The 14,303-nt window shown below is 41.6% G+C and overlaps 3 protein-coding genes across 5 annotated transcripts; 1 reads left to right on the top strand and 2 right to left on the bottom strand.

Annotated features, from left to right (window-relative positions):
- Positions 1-225: 225 nt before the first annotated feature.
- On the bottom strand, positions 226-3,134 carry LOC135666307 (protein transport protein Sec61 subunit beta-like). Its single transcript, XM_065177902.1, has 2 exons — positions 2,738-3,134; positions 226-540 (listed from the first exon to the last, which is right to left on the bottom strand). The coding sequence occupies exon 1, from the start codon at positions 3,099-3,101 to the stop codon at positions 2,781-2,783; it is 321 nt and encodes a 106-aa protein (XP_065033974.1). The 5' UTR covers positions 3,102-3,134; the 3' UTR covers positions 226-540; positions 2,738-2,780.
- A 351-nt stretch (positions 3,135-3,485) lies between these two features.
- LOC135666306 (MLO-like protein 3) lies at positions 3,486-6,303 on the bottom strand. Its single transcript, XM_065177901.1, has 15 exons — positions 6,083-6,303; positions 5,936-5,993; positions 5,702-5,859; positions 5,516-5,632; positions 5,373-5,433; positions 5,110-5,201; positions 4,952-5,026; positions 4,775-4,863; positions 4,645-4,694; positions 4,528-4,568; positions 4,280-4,453; positions 4,170-4,205; positions 4,015-4,082; positions 3,866-3,926; positions 3,486-3,778 (listed from the first exon to the last, which is right to left on the bottom strand). The coding sequence occupies exons 1-15, from the start codon at positions 6,197-6,199 to the stop codon at positions 3,605-3,607; spliced, it is 1,371 nt and encodes a 456-aa protein (XP_065033973.1). The 5' UTR covers positions 6,200-6,303; the 3' UTR covers positions 3,486-3,604.
- Positions 6,304-8,221: 1,918 nt separating this feature from the next.
- Positions 8,222-11,739, top strand: LOC103984253 (protein CANDIDATE G-PROTEIN COUPLED RECEPTOR 7). 3 transcript variants are annotated; one of them, XR_010509745.1, is made up of 2 exons: positions 8,222-10,606; positions 11,312-11,739. XR_010509745.1 is itself a non-coding variant. In XM_009401714.3 (2 exons), the coding sequence occupies exon 2, from the start codon at positions 9,161-9,163 to the stop codon at positions 10,502-10,504; it is 1,344 nt and encodes a 447-aa protein (XP_009399989.2). In that variant the 5' UTR covers positions 8,222-8,437; positions 8,808-9,160; the 3' UTR covers positions 10,505-10,718. The 3 variants fall into 3 exon arrangements, 1 of the variants encoding a protein (XP_009399989.2); XR_010509744.1 differs by having other exon boundaries at positions 11,094-11,739; XM_009401714.3 differs by lacking the exon at positions 11,312-11,739 and having other exon boundaries at positions 8,222-8,437; positions 8,808-10,718.
- The last annotated feature ends 2,564 nt before the right edge of the window (positions 11,740-14,303 follow it).

The following is a 14,303-nucleotide window of genomic DNA, read 5'->3' as shown; positions in this document are numbered from 1 at the left end:
ATAATAATTCCTATATAAAGGGATGACGTTTATTCTTTAGGTATGCTGTCATAATCAGTGTTCATAGATTGTCAGTCATATTGGAATCTACCATACATTTTGTTGATCTTTAATCTGATAAAGATATGTACTGTATATAATAAATAATAACAATATAGTAAACCATATCATAAAGCTCGAGTACAGCTGAGCTTAAGCAACTCAGTTAAACCAACCACAAGAAGCTAAGCAACAACTAAAGTACTGGTTGACCAAACTGTCTTCTTTTAGATGTGTAATACAAGTTGCAAATTGACCATATCATATTGGAATGAGAAAGGAAAAGTCTTATAGACCAGCATGAACCACAACCAACAATGAAACTTGTATTGAGCTGTAAATGCAAGGTTTAATTGGCACAAGTAAACTTCTGAAGGAGACAAACCTTGATAACCTTTACATTTCTTCATTGTTGTGGTTGCCTGTGAAGACTGGTTCAAGCAGAGGAGTACACTTCAAACATAATTATACTTGGAAGGAAAGTATACAAAGATGTTGGCTCTGCAGGAAAAAATGGCAATGGTCTCTCAGGAATTAACTTTGAACAACTGGGAGTAGCTGACCTCATGAACATCAGAAACTTGAATTTAAATCAGACTGGAGAAGTCTCTTCAAGCATGTTAAGACAGTAGGATATAAAGATATAAAGCATGAAGTTGTACCACAATATTACTGGATGAAAATAATTTTTATAAATACATCGCTCAAAGGAAAACAACAAATGATAAAATAACGAAGATGTGGAACAGATCTTTCAGTCATTTGATGAGCAAAGCAATCCTGCTTCATGTGAAAAAATTGAAAATTGAAAATTGGAAATTGAAAAGCTAAAAATAGCACAGCATTTTAACTATACAAGAACAATATAGGAAAAGAACCACTTGTATTCCAAACATCCAAAAGGCAATTCAGCATTGATTTACAACCTTTGCAAGAAGTGAACCCACTGAGCATTATCATACCGATATCATACACTTTTCATAGTGTACTTCAACTTCTCAGGCAGACTGGTCAAGGTAACTTTGCTCTAGGTATGTTTTGATATCAAGCACATATCCACAAAATCTAACCTGTTCTCAAACTTTTAATAAATTTTCCTTTCAGATCAACATGACATGATGATCCGTAATAAATCCTAAAGATCTTCTTACAAAAGAAATTCTCGCCTTCTTTTATCATCTAGCAAGAAAACCTCAAGTTAACAAAGATATTTGGGAATTCTCTTTGTGCTTTACTTTGAAGTTTATGCCATAATTGTTCAACCATTTGAGCTGCACATGATCACACCACTTTATGCATCATCAGGTTATTTAAGGTACTCATAATGTCTTGAACAGGATTTGATATTGGATATCAATTGATCTCAAATCATTTCTGTATCCCTGTATCAAATTTCAAGCAACCAACTTTGCAGTCCTAAGGTGAATATGTAACAGATACACATTCAGAAACACAACTGGCTATCGTCAAATAGGAAAAGAAATTTGGATTGGTTTTCACCAATCCACTAAGTAGCTATTCAACAGCCATTTAAGTTAAACCAAGAATTATGATAAGTTATATTAGAGAAATCTTTGAAACCAGAAATTAACCTAGCTTTCCAATTTCTTTGGCTACTCTCCAATGTTATCTACTTTACATAAACACCATCCTCATGTTCAATCATTACATAGTATGTTTTTTTTTAATTTTCCAACTTTCCTTAGAAGATAACTGAATCTTTGCCGTAGTAGCTCTATCTAAAAATCACAATATTAAAGACAAAAGGATTACTTACTTGATGCCATTCTCTTTTCTTTTGGTCGGTATTCGATACAACTTTGTTTCTCTTATTTAATCTAACACATAGCCTCCAGAACATAGATATTTGGAACAAGTCACCACATAAAACCCAATCGAAAGTCCCTTACCTTAATCAGCATGCCACATTAATAGGACTGAGTTGGCATCAAACGAGCAAGCATGAAGGCCTCTTAAATTCCAAGTGTCACCTATCGAAGAAGATACCCATCTACCAGTGTATAAAGAGTACCTAAAGGTTATCACCAATGAATCTTTCCTATCTCTACACTTCTTAATTGCCAATTGCTTCTACCCCTTTCCATTCTAGAGAAGATCATTGAGCTTCTTGTTCTTGAGGCATTAAGGAGCTGACAAGAAAAATGGAGAGTGTAGCTATAATCATTAATCAAAACATAATCAAACCATCCACAGCTTCAGGAAAGTCTCTTTATAAATCAGCTTCACAACTCCACGACAAACAATTCGACCAAGAACCACAACACTTTTTCTTGGTGTCACACGAATGAGACTGTACCGAATCTATCGAACTAGGTGCAATGGACAATCAAAGTAAACAGCCAGAATGCTTCTTGGTTATAAGCCTTAATCAGATCCAAACATGATATAGATAGAGCATTACGTTAATTGTTTCATTAAGCATAGGACTAAATCAGTTCCCTTCTCAAGAATACTCCCACTGGATGAACAAAATCTGAAGCAACAAACGAAGAGGTATATGTTAACAGATCATTGCAGAACTTTGCATACACCTGCAAGAAGAGAAACCTGTTCTCAAGTACGCTTCATCCATGCGCTAAGATCAGAACAGCAAGAAGTAAAAGCACCCAAAAGACAGAACAAGAGGGACGATTCAGCAAAGAGAATCAAAGCAAGCAACCAAAGTGTACGGAATCACAGCTGCGAATGCCCATGGATCGGGAGGCGGCGGAAGTGTCGGATCAAGCCCCGCCGGTCCGGTGGCGGTAGAGCTTGCCGAAGACGTGGAGAGCGGTGACGAAGCCGATGAAGCAGAGGCTCATCACAAGCACCACCGTAGGCGTCATCTTGAGCCCTGGCGCGTCGTCGGTGTAGAACCGAAGCATGTTGGCCCCCCCACCGGGGCCGCCGCCAGCGAAGCCGCCACCCCCTCCGCCCCCGCCCAGCCGCCGGCGCCTCATCCCCGCCGCAGCTGCCGGCGTTCCACGTGGCACCGCCCCGGCCGGCCGCGCCCCGCCCCCCGCCGAGGCCGCCGTCTGCGACTGCGAGCTCCCCCTAGCCATCTCCGATCGGTGGATCGATATTGACCGAAAGGCTTGCGAGAATTAAAGTGGAGACAAAATTTGGGCTACAGAAGAACTTATTTATTTAGAAGCATTATTCTTTCTACCTACTTCGTTGCCCACATGAATACCCTCGTAATAATTGGCACACTACAAGCTTTCTTCGTGGGATCCACAGTCAAAGCCTGAGAGGTGGGTACAAAACAGGGGAATATGTTGTATTTGTCTGTATATGTGAGGTTCCTTTGCACCCGCCAAACGATACCCAAAAACGTACCCTAATATATGGAGAGGATCATTTAGGGTTCATTCACGGGTATAAAAACATCTTTAATTACACCTAAAAAATTGATGGTAATATATCGAGAGTTGAGAGCTGGAAACTTCAAGATCGAAAGTTTGATTAATTTAATTGATATATATTTTAATATATCATCAATAATATTCTTTGCTTGAATCTCGTCTTCTTTCGCCCAAAAAATCATACAATAAGTCTAAACAATTTATGTTGATGATGTAATCTGCGTTGATATTTCCTGCTGCTGACGTGAAACAGTAGATGGAGGACGCCTGTGAGGATGTTGCTTCTTCCTCCTCACCCTCACTTCCTCGTGCCATCTTCTCAGCGCCGTCTTCGTCCGCTCCCCAAACATGGATCTCTTGACCTCCGAACCCATCTGCAGTGAGAACCACCACAACTCAACTTCTGAGAGAGACGAACATGACTGACCGGTGGGGGTTTAATCCATGCACGGGTGGGTTACCTGTGTGACGAGCGCGTACATGGGAAGAGTGATGTAGCTACAGAGGAACTGTACCACCACCCTGAGACATGGAACAGAGTGAGCGGAGGTGAGAGTAGTTCTTGTGGAGGAGGAAGCACACAAGTGCGATCCATGTGGTGATCACTTACGCTAATGCCACTCTTGCGATGGTTATCCCAAAGTTCTCGTGGTAGCAGGACTTCAGGCCGAATTCATACTGCAAAAGAGAAGAACATTCATCAAGTTTCGTTCATGGAATTGGTGAATCATATCCAACAGGTAGCAGGAACCAAAGGTTGCACACCCAGATCCAGATGAAGAACGTGAGCTCAAATGCATTCTGCGAGAAGAGAAGATGTCAGACCGTGCCGAACATACTGTCACTTTTTTGTTGGATTAGTATGGATGTGATACCTGAAAGAAAGCCAAATGGAGGAGGAAAAGGATCGATCTGGGGTTTCCAAACCAGAAAAAATCGTCGTTGGGTTGCACCGGCGGTGCTCCGGTGATGACTATATTTTCCCTGTCCAGTTTCACAGCCATTCTTGCAACAATCACATGAAGCTTAGTCCCCACAGCCAGTACTGTCTGTGAGAGAAAAGGCCAATCAGACATTATTGACAGTGGAAGAGTGCCAAGAGATCTTGTCGAGTTGTACTTACGATCAAGGGTGCAAATGACAGCCAGAAGTAGGAATACCACCCTACAATTGTTGGAACAAGTGAGGGAAATATGCATTGGATGTGATGAGGATAAGATTTCGGTCATATGAATCTTACCATGGATATCAACAAGCATGAAGATGACCACAAGAAACCACAAGGGAGGGCTGTTTCAGATACATGAGCAGACTAAGATCAAACATACATGACAAAGAAAACGGGGCAGATGAAACCAAGATCAGCTAACCTGATTGTAAGCACGGTTTTGAACTCGTCCTCCAAAGATCGATTGGTGTACTCATGGAAATTGAACGTGGTGTGCCTGGAGAAATGAGCCTGAGAGTGCTTACAGAAGTCAGTCCCCAAGAAACTCATCTGCATGCAGGGAACTGAAACCAAGTAGCGATGCTGCGTGCAGCCTTACCGTTATGAAGCCATGGCGAAGGGTGAGATAGTCAACTCTGTTCACGGAATCATAGAATTGTCTGAAAAAGCACTTCTGCTTGTTCGAGGTTCCAAATCAATTAGACACAGAGCTTGATGCGGATAAGCCATTGGAGAAGAGTGGTAGATGACGCTTACAATCCACAGATACATGGAGGATGATGATGTAGCTACACTGATATGCCTTTTTGCGAATGTGGTCTCTCTCGTCAACCTAAACCTGTTAGGGTCTGAACGATGACTTGCATTTCAGATATCTGATACAGTTCACCGTAAAAGTTGCAGAAGAACTAAGCATATGCTTCACAGATTATATTGATTTGGCCTTGTGGTTTAAAGATGTGAAGAAGAAGAAGAAGAAGAAGAAGAGGGCTCCTTTCAGAACAAAAAGGGCTACCCACCATTTGCAACGTGGTACTCAGTTGTCTGTGTCTCCTTCTCCCATGCCTTCCATCGCCTCATCTGCCAGCAGCAAGAAGATCGAAATCCGAAAACCGAAAGCACTGAAGAATCACATAAAGATGTGAGCAGTTCAAGATCTTACTTTGGCTCTTCCCAGAATCATGGTGGTCACGCTGCAGAGCACATGGACGACTGCCAACACGAAGATGAATGTATGGAGCTGATGAATCCCTTGTTGACTCACCAGCGAAATCATCCCCTACAATCCAATAACAAATCGTCATCATCTCTAGTAATACACATGAGAATAAACATAGATCCAGCTTACTCTGTCAACACAATAACCAGCAGCAGAAGAGATGGATTTGGGTTGCAATCTGCGGCACGGTAGCATGTAGTCTGCTGCCTTAACCGGCACGCAGATATGTGAAATCGGCCTTTGCACAACAGCCAGAACCAGAGAGAGGAATCCAAGAATCATCAGCTCTGCATGAACAAAACAGAGATCTCAGGTACCATCCCTAAGCGAACCTGAAACATCACAGCTTCTTCTTCGGCTCACCCTCTTTTAGCTTGTCGATAGCATCGGACAGTGCAATCTTCTGACGACTCCTGAACCACTGCAGAACATTTCGTGATGGAGTTAAAGATTACTGGATCCATCACAAGTTTCTTTCACATAGCAGCATCGAGCGAACACCAGACTTACATTTCCGGCAAAACTGATCGACTGTGCTAAGATGTAGGAGACAGCGATGGCGAAGAAGAAGATAATTGCTGCAGCCCAGGTTGGAGTGTCCTGAAGAGACGGCTCCATGCTCTCCATCGAAGAACAGCAGCTGAAGAATGAAGAGAAAGGGCGGGTGGGAATCGATATAAAGACATCAGAAGGTTACTACTGCTTGTGTGACAGCTGAACTGCTGCAGGTCCTTCTTGTTGAACTGGTCCAAGCTACTATTCTCATACTTCCGAGTATAAGGTTCGACAGCATGCCAAAGAACAAAGATTCACTGTCTGCTGCTACTGCTGTACATCAAAGAAAAGTCTCGACTGACATGACCTAATTAAGAACTGATATTGAAAGGACTTTTCGCATCCGCCAGTTAAATGATCAATTATTAGCAGTCGGCTGCAGATCACAGATGTCAAGTTCAAAGATCTCAGAACAACGTGCCTGCCAAGGCAGGACTGAACATGTTTGGTTGGATCATCAATCAAACGCTAAGTTCTTCCCGTCAGTAAACGCTCTGACAAGAGAGGAAAAGTTGGGACTAATCTGGGTCAGGAAAGGATGCTGAACTCTGCAGCGTATGGGGGAGCTCTTACTTAAGGCAAGCTGAAGGCTTCGTTGGAAGAGTATCACAAGTGTGATGGAACACTGAACTCCCAAACATCACTGTCTGAGTCAAAGAAAGATTGGAAATTTCTTGGACTGGTCCCTTCTTTTCTCATCCACGCATTAGAATGAACACACAATGGTCAACAATGCAAATGGAATCTTGAACCTGTGGACAAAGGATAAAGACTAGTATAACTTGCTCTGTGGATCACTGGTCTTGTTTGGTAGGGGATTGATTTGATCATAAAAATAACTCAAATATAGATTTATAAGATTACCTTTTTTAGATAGAATGAAAATGAGCATTAGTTTGAACATCAAAACATCATATTAATATTAAGCAAAGCAGATGTGTCGGTCATCGGTGCGATCCCATAAGCTCATAAGGAATTGTGAGGAATTATCCGTGATGGGCATATCCTTTTCATGAGCTTAAAAAAAAACATCTAAAAATAAAATAGACCTGACGGATTTATAAGTCATTAGTTTTCATACTCAACAAATGTTAAACTAAATGATCTTATCGAGGATTCTTAGAATTCATTTGGGAGGTGCCATATAAATTTGACTTTGCACCAAACTTGGAATATAATTGAGAGGTGTCACATGAATTTGGCTTTGCACCAAACTTCAGCTTAGAAACTTCCAACCAAAAGAAAAGTGATAGGTCTTAGTATTAACAATCAAGGTTGGTCAGTCAATGTTACATAAGTGATAGGTCTTGCTCAAGCCCATTACCAAGTTTAAGCCTACTAAGCCCAAGCCCATTACCAACCTTGACTTGTCTTGTTTTCCTTGTTTCCCCATCAGATGACTATTCAATTTATTTCACTGCAAGTTACATCCATGTCTTAATCATTATAATGTCAGTGGATGAGACATGATTTAATTTTATGTTTTTAATATTCTCTATCATGTGAATTAGAATTCCTCAGGGATTCTTTTCAATGTATGACTCAATAAAATTTGAACTCAAGATCTTTCACTCTGATAATACAAAATGCTTAATAGCTGGTGGACAGCATACTCCTTCTGTGCCAGCCAAGCTGACTGCAAGGTGACAAATATATTGTAGCTGACAAATTAGTCATATGAACCGATTACCAAGCAAGACAGACTTGTTTGAACACCTTAAGATTCTCCAGACAAAGCCTGTATTCTGAGGAAGCCTCGTCGGCCCCAACTTACATGATTCCAAAACAGTGTGTCAGACGATGAGCAAGAGAAGCAAGCACAAGTGCATGCATCTGCAAACCGAAGCAGCAAAAACACGTGGCCTTCTTGTTCGATGTTATCTCCACCCAACGCCTTTCACCATGCACCACACATCGATGAGCAGGCATTGGAAGCTTGGTATCTCTCCGCAGCCATGTCTTTGTCTGACTTTGATGACTGCTGATATCAGGGATTTGATGTCATCTGGGTGTCATGCCATGCCAAAATAATTGGTGAGGATGACTGCTTCTTGGCTTCAGCGTTATATATGTATGTTTGCCAGCGCCGAAGGACATGAGAAACTGAGTTGCTGCTGCAAGTGGTTGTGTGGAGGGCTGTGGCATCTCTTGCCTTCCATGGAGCGCCCAAAGGGTTTCCTCCGCAGGAGAGATGATGCCGCTACCGTCGGAAAGCTTCTTGGCTCAGTTACTGGGAAGTTTGGGCAGGCAGCGGTATCATCTACTGCGCAGGAAACATGGCTCTCAGCATGGAAGAAGAAGCTGCCTTTGGTGAGTAAACCGTCTCTTTTCTTTCTATGTTTTCGGCAAGCCTTGGATGTTAGATCATGCAATCTATATTTACACAAGCCAAGTTTTTTGTTCCACTCATTGGATATCAATTCCACAGCAATTCAAGTTTTTTTAGTATATTTAGATAGGATAATGAATTAAATATTATATATATATATATATATATATATTCATCTTTTATTACTTACCTTAACATCTAATTCTTAAAAGAAGAAATTAGATTTCTATTTGTAGTCTTATTTTGGCTTCGAGTGAATCCAAGCCGAATTATACCAAGATTTTATTCTTTTCCTATTTATATTATGACTCAATAACTCATTGAAACCATTAATAACATAATCAATAATAGGAGGATCATTGAACCCTATCCAAAGGATCCCAATGGATCCTGACCGTCAATCTTGTCAATGTCACACGTATGCATGAAACAAGTGGCGCTTCGAGATTGGATGTTCTTCTCCGGGACCAGTAGAAAACTCGATCCGAACAGGTGCATGGCATCTCATCATCACGAATCTCAACGAAAGACGAACGTGGATCCCTTGTGCGGATCGGACGCGCCGGCTGTCCTAATCTGTTTCCGCGGAACAACAGACCGGTAAATCGACACGTCGACTCCCGTCATCCCTCAACTCCGCCTATATACTTCCTCCACCACCATCGTCACCGCCGTCGCCGGCTAAAGACCCAGTTTGTATCGCCATGGAGGGATCTCTCCGTCTTCTTCTCCTCCTCGTCATTCTCGATTCCCTGATGTCTCCTTCCATGGCGGAGATCAAGAATCTGGAGATCTCCGACGACTCCCGCCAGGTCATCCTGTTCGAGAATTTCGGATTTAACCACCGTGGAACCGTCACAATTGCTCTATCCGGCGTGTCCATCTCCTCCTCCGCCGTCGCCCCTGCCGTCGACCCCTCTCTCCTCGGCTTCTTCCTCGTCTCCGATGAGAGCCTGATCCAGGCCGCCTACGACTCACAGCAGAACCCTAACCCTAGCTCGTACCCAGATTGCGTCCTCAGGAGCCCGTACGTCCACCTCCTGTTCACCTTCGAGAATCTCTCCCCGCCGCCTCCCGGCGGCGCCTTCAACAACTCCTTCGCCGTCTCCCATCCGGACGAGTACAGCCTCTACTTCGCCAATTGCGGCCCCGGCGCCGCTGCCGTCACCATGTCGGTCCGCACCGAGACGTACAACACCCGCCCCGACGGCTCCCGCGATTACCTCTCCGTCGGCAAGTCCCCTGTGCCGTCGCTCTACACCTTCTTCGCAGTCGCGTACGCCGTCTTCCTGGGCGCGTGGATCTATCTCACCCTGTTCCAGAACCGGATCTCATCCCACGGGATCCACTACCTGATGGCCGGGCTGCTACTCAGCAAGGCCCTCTACCTCGTCTTCGCCGCCGAGGACCAGCACTACATCCGGCAGACCGGCACCCCGCACGGCTGGGACATCCCCTTCTACCTCTTCCAGTTCCTGAAAGGCGTCCTCTTGTTCACCGTGATCGTCCTCATCGGCACCGGCTGGTCCTTCCTCAAGCCCTTCCTCCAGGAGCGCGAGAAGAAGGTGCTGATGATCGTGATCCCACTCCAGATAATCGCCAACATCGCCTCCGTGGTGATCGGCGAGACCGGACCCTTCATCAGGGATTGGGTCACCTGGAACCAGGTGTTCCTCCTCATCGACATCATCTGCTGCTGCACCGTCCTGTTCCCCATCATCTGGTCCATCAGATCTCTGCGTGAGACGTCAAAGACCGACGGAAAGGCCGCAAGGAACCTTATGAAGCTCACACTTTTCCGGCAATTCTACATCATTGTGATCGGATATTTGTACTTCACGAGGATCGTCGTCTATGCATCGGGGACAATCACATCTTACAAGTACCGCTGGGTGAGCGTGGCAGCTGAGGAAACCGTGAGCCTTTTGTTCTACATGTTCATGTTCTATATGTTTCGCCCGGTGGAGAGGAACCAGTACTTTATGCTTGATGAAGAAGAGGAAGAAGCTGCAGAATTGGCGCTCCGTGAGGAAGAGTTCGAGCTTTGATTGACAGTAGGAAGGAGAAACACTTGTGTGGGAACTTCCTGGTGTGATCTTCACACTGATTTCATCGAGTATTCTTGCTATAGGATAAAAGAAGGTTATGAGGTATTGTACTCTAATTTGCGTCGATTGATGCTTTCATTGTTTCATTGATGCTTTCCTTTCCTTTGTCTTCATCAGTCACTGAGCTTAAATATAAACATTCTTTTCTGTTCAAGGCTAAAAGTTGTCTTTAAAAAGTTTAATAGTATGCATTGCATGGACAAGGTATGAATAATTAGATGGACTTGTGTTCTCATATGAATCATCATTCTTAATAGAAACTCTGTTTGGAGGAAAAATTCGAGTTAGCTCTTCTTTTTTCTGGTACTCTGTATGGCTAGTGCTTGGCTACCTAAACCATGTTCCTCGGATTTAGAATACACCGCAAAATGTGCTAAGCACTTATGCTCCCTTCTCTGAAAACATGATAGAATTTACAACCCAAAAAACATGTAGATAGTTGCAAAATACTCCTAAAACAGTTAAGGAGTTTCCAAGGTTCCTTGTTGAGGAGCTTAACAATCATCTCAGCATCTGATTCCACCTCCAGGTGAGTCGCACACCCTCATTCAATGCAGCTCCCACCCAAATTTAATGGCCAGCACTTCCGCCTTCCAGCAGTCAGTGTCCGGCAAAAAGGAGCAGCCAGCCAGCAAACACTTTCCGTCACTGGATCTCATCAAGAATCCTGCCCCTTGTGCATTATCCTGCAGATTACAAGAACCATCAGTGTTCAATTTAATCCAATTGTTTTATGGCTTGGTCCAGGTTACAGAAATTTGACAAGGCCCCACAATCCCTTCAGACAGGGGTTTATAACACGACATATGCTCAAAAGCATTCCGAACGATGGAGAGAGGGGATCAGCCACAAAAGGCTGATCCCTCATTACAGGCCACAAACTGTATGCCAAAAGAGCTCGAAGAAGTCCACAGCTAGATCTGGTGAGATCTTGTCCCTAACTCAGCCAACGACCCATTACCCAATCCGAACGGAACTCAAACTGCTTCCCTAGTGCTTGGTTACTTGATCCCAGTTATGGAAAAATTTGTTGAAATTAAGCACACTGTATGAATATTGCATATGGCTTAATGATGCACAGGGAAAAAATGTTTTATGTTAGTGTATAGAATTTGACGCTGCAAATCGCTTGAACAGGTTCAAGTTATTAATTTAGATCTCTGTTTTACTGGATCCATGTTGGTGTAAAATGTTATGCTTTGATGCTTTCGAAGAAAAGAGGTTGATAGGAATCGCAAAAGCTGCAGTCTCTTGCCAAACTCACTCATTTCTGTAGGTTTTCTGATTCGTCGATTGGATTAATTTGATGAGAAAATTGGTTTGTGCATTGTGGATGATCTGGCTTTGAAAAAAGTACTGCTTGGAGATTATGGTAGTGATGGATGGTACAAACTTTGCTTTGATTTATGCCATCTATGTTACAGCAAAAATAGATCTGCTTTTGAGAAGTACTGGTTGGAGATTGTGGTAGTAAAGAATGGTAAAAGTTTTGCATAGATTCATGACTTCTGTGTTACTGCAACAGGCAGCAAATTGTGCCTTTTTTTGATTGATTAATGAGAAACAATTCAAGCTTCATATTCTTTCTTTCCCAATCATTAATGTCTTTTGTATTGAAATATTTGCATTTTTATTGTTGTTTCATTGTCATAATGTCATTGGTGTCATCCACCATCTTCATAGGGTTTCTTGGTTAGATTTTGACAGTGCTGCTTCTCCGGTCTCTCATGCCTGTACTCACACATTGCATCTAGTAAGCGGTTCAGATTGGTACACTGTCCTACTTCAATTGCTTAATTAAATCTCCTTGGCAGCAAAACTGCAACAAAGATGGTTAAACTGTGTTTACTGCTGTATCATTCTCTCTTTCTTGATCTTTTAAACTGTCTCTCTGTTTGGTTAGTTCTTGAATTAAAAGCTTGATTCGCTCCGGTGTTGCTATGAGTTGGTTTGTGTTCGAGTTGGTTTGCGTTTAGGCAAATCATTCTGAATTTGTTCAACAAATTCACAACCATGGTTTTCAGCATTAACACATTATAGCATATTCACTGCTAGCCCTGTTATTCATGTTCCTCATCTGCTTCCACAACTTGTATTCAAATTCTTGATATGCCAATGCCTAGTAGAACGACATGCATGATCTATAATTTCAGAAACTTGGAGAGTGCAAACACTCGAATATGTTTTGCACAATTTCATTTTTGTGGTTGATTTCTGGTGCTGTGGTACTTATTCTGGCAGAATGGAAAATGAAGCACTATGTTTTTGTTTTACTCTGGTTTATTTGTGAGCTTAAGTTTACAGAACACTTGCAATCATTCAGTTTGATGCCTCTTGAATCATCAATCTTATTTACATTCCATTGTCCTTTCCTTTTCTTGTTTTCCATTCATTTGATCTCACATGGAGATAACAGTTAGTATGTTCTTCGTGCAATCTAAGAAAGTGTTGAAGATGCATCACATCAGGTTGCATGCTTTGGTTGTATGCCTATATTTCCATGGAAGGTTGGCAGGGGATGATGAACTTTGCTGATGTCCTGATTTAAACAACTCCTTTTTATGATAGTAAAATCTAAGGATTGAAATTTCATACAATATCATAGTTTCGAGGTTTGTTCGATACGGTACAGTACGGTACTATATATCGAGTGATACGTCAGGGCGTACCGAGTGGTACACCTAATTTAACCGTAAAATCCTTCGAAAATATCTATAAAAAAAAAGTTAGGATATGATTTTTAAGTTAAAAATAAATATTGAAATATCTACAGAAAAATTATTTGAATTATTAGATTATTTTGTTACAATATAAACTTTAAATATTTGACCTATTAATTTTATTATCGATCGATAACGATCGATTTCAACCGTTACTGAGCAATAATGGTCGATTTGCACTGCTATTGATCGGTAACGATTGATCTCGACCATTATCGAGCAATAACGGTTGAATTATCGAGCTGTGTCTAGTAGTAATGATCAAAATTTCGATTGTTACCGCCCGATATCATCTCGTATCATCTGATACAGATCAATGTTAAGCGTTTCACCTGGTAGCGAGCGATCTACATACCAATATACTATCAAACCAGTACTTATCGTCCATGTCGAGCGGTAATATTCGAAACTATAAATCTTGGTAAAATTTATTACCATAAAAATCTGTGTTATAATATTTTTTACCTAAATAACGTTGATGAAATAAAGCAATAAGTTGAGGAATATTACAAACTAAATGAAATAGGTTGGGATTAATTTCCTTTTTATTTGGACTTAAATTGATGCCAAAGAAAGTAAATTGAATCCAAATTATATGAATTAAGGATCATTTCCATGTTAATCGCACGACCAATTGGTAAAATGATCATTTCCTTGACCAATGTTGCTTAATAATCTTTTGAATAATTTTTTGAATGAGATCGAGTTTCCTAATTTTTCAAATTCCTTATAATTTATGACTCATATACCCCAACAAAAATTTTCTAATTAAATTGGGCTCTACATGAGTTTCGTCTGATGAATATCTCAATTACTTATGAAATAAGCTTAAATTTATCAATATGTCCATGGTTTTTGAAGTCTTTGACCATATTTTTTGGATTGGGAAAATTTCTCAAAACTTTTGATACACATTCGAATCATCTTGAATTTTTATTTGTTTTGATTTATTCTAATTTTTAACTTAGCCTCTTCCAACGCTAGTCTACTTCATAGGCACTAAATGTCTTATATACATA

This window comes from Musa acuminata, unplaced genomic scaffold (genome assembly GCF_036884655.1).
Source record: "Musa acuminata AAA Group cultivar baxijiao unplaced genomic scaffold, Cavendish_Baxijiao_AAA HiC_scaffold_1082, whole genome shotgun sequence".
Taxonomy (NCBI): domain Eukaryota; kingdom Viridiplantae; phylum Streptophyta; class Magnoliopsida; order Zingiberales; family Musaceae; genus Musa; species Musa acuminata.
This window is presented reverse-complemented; position numbering and strand designations above follow the sequence as displayed.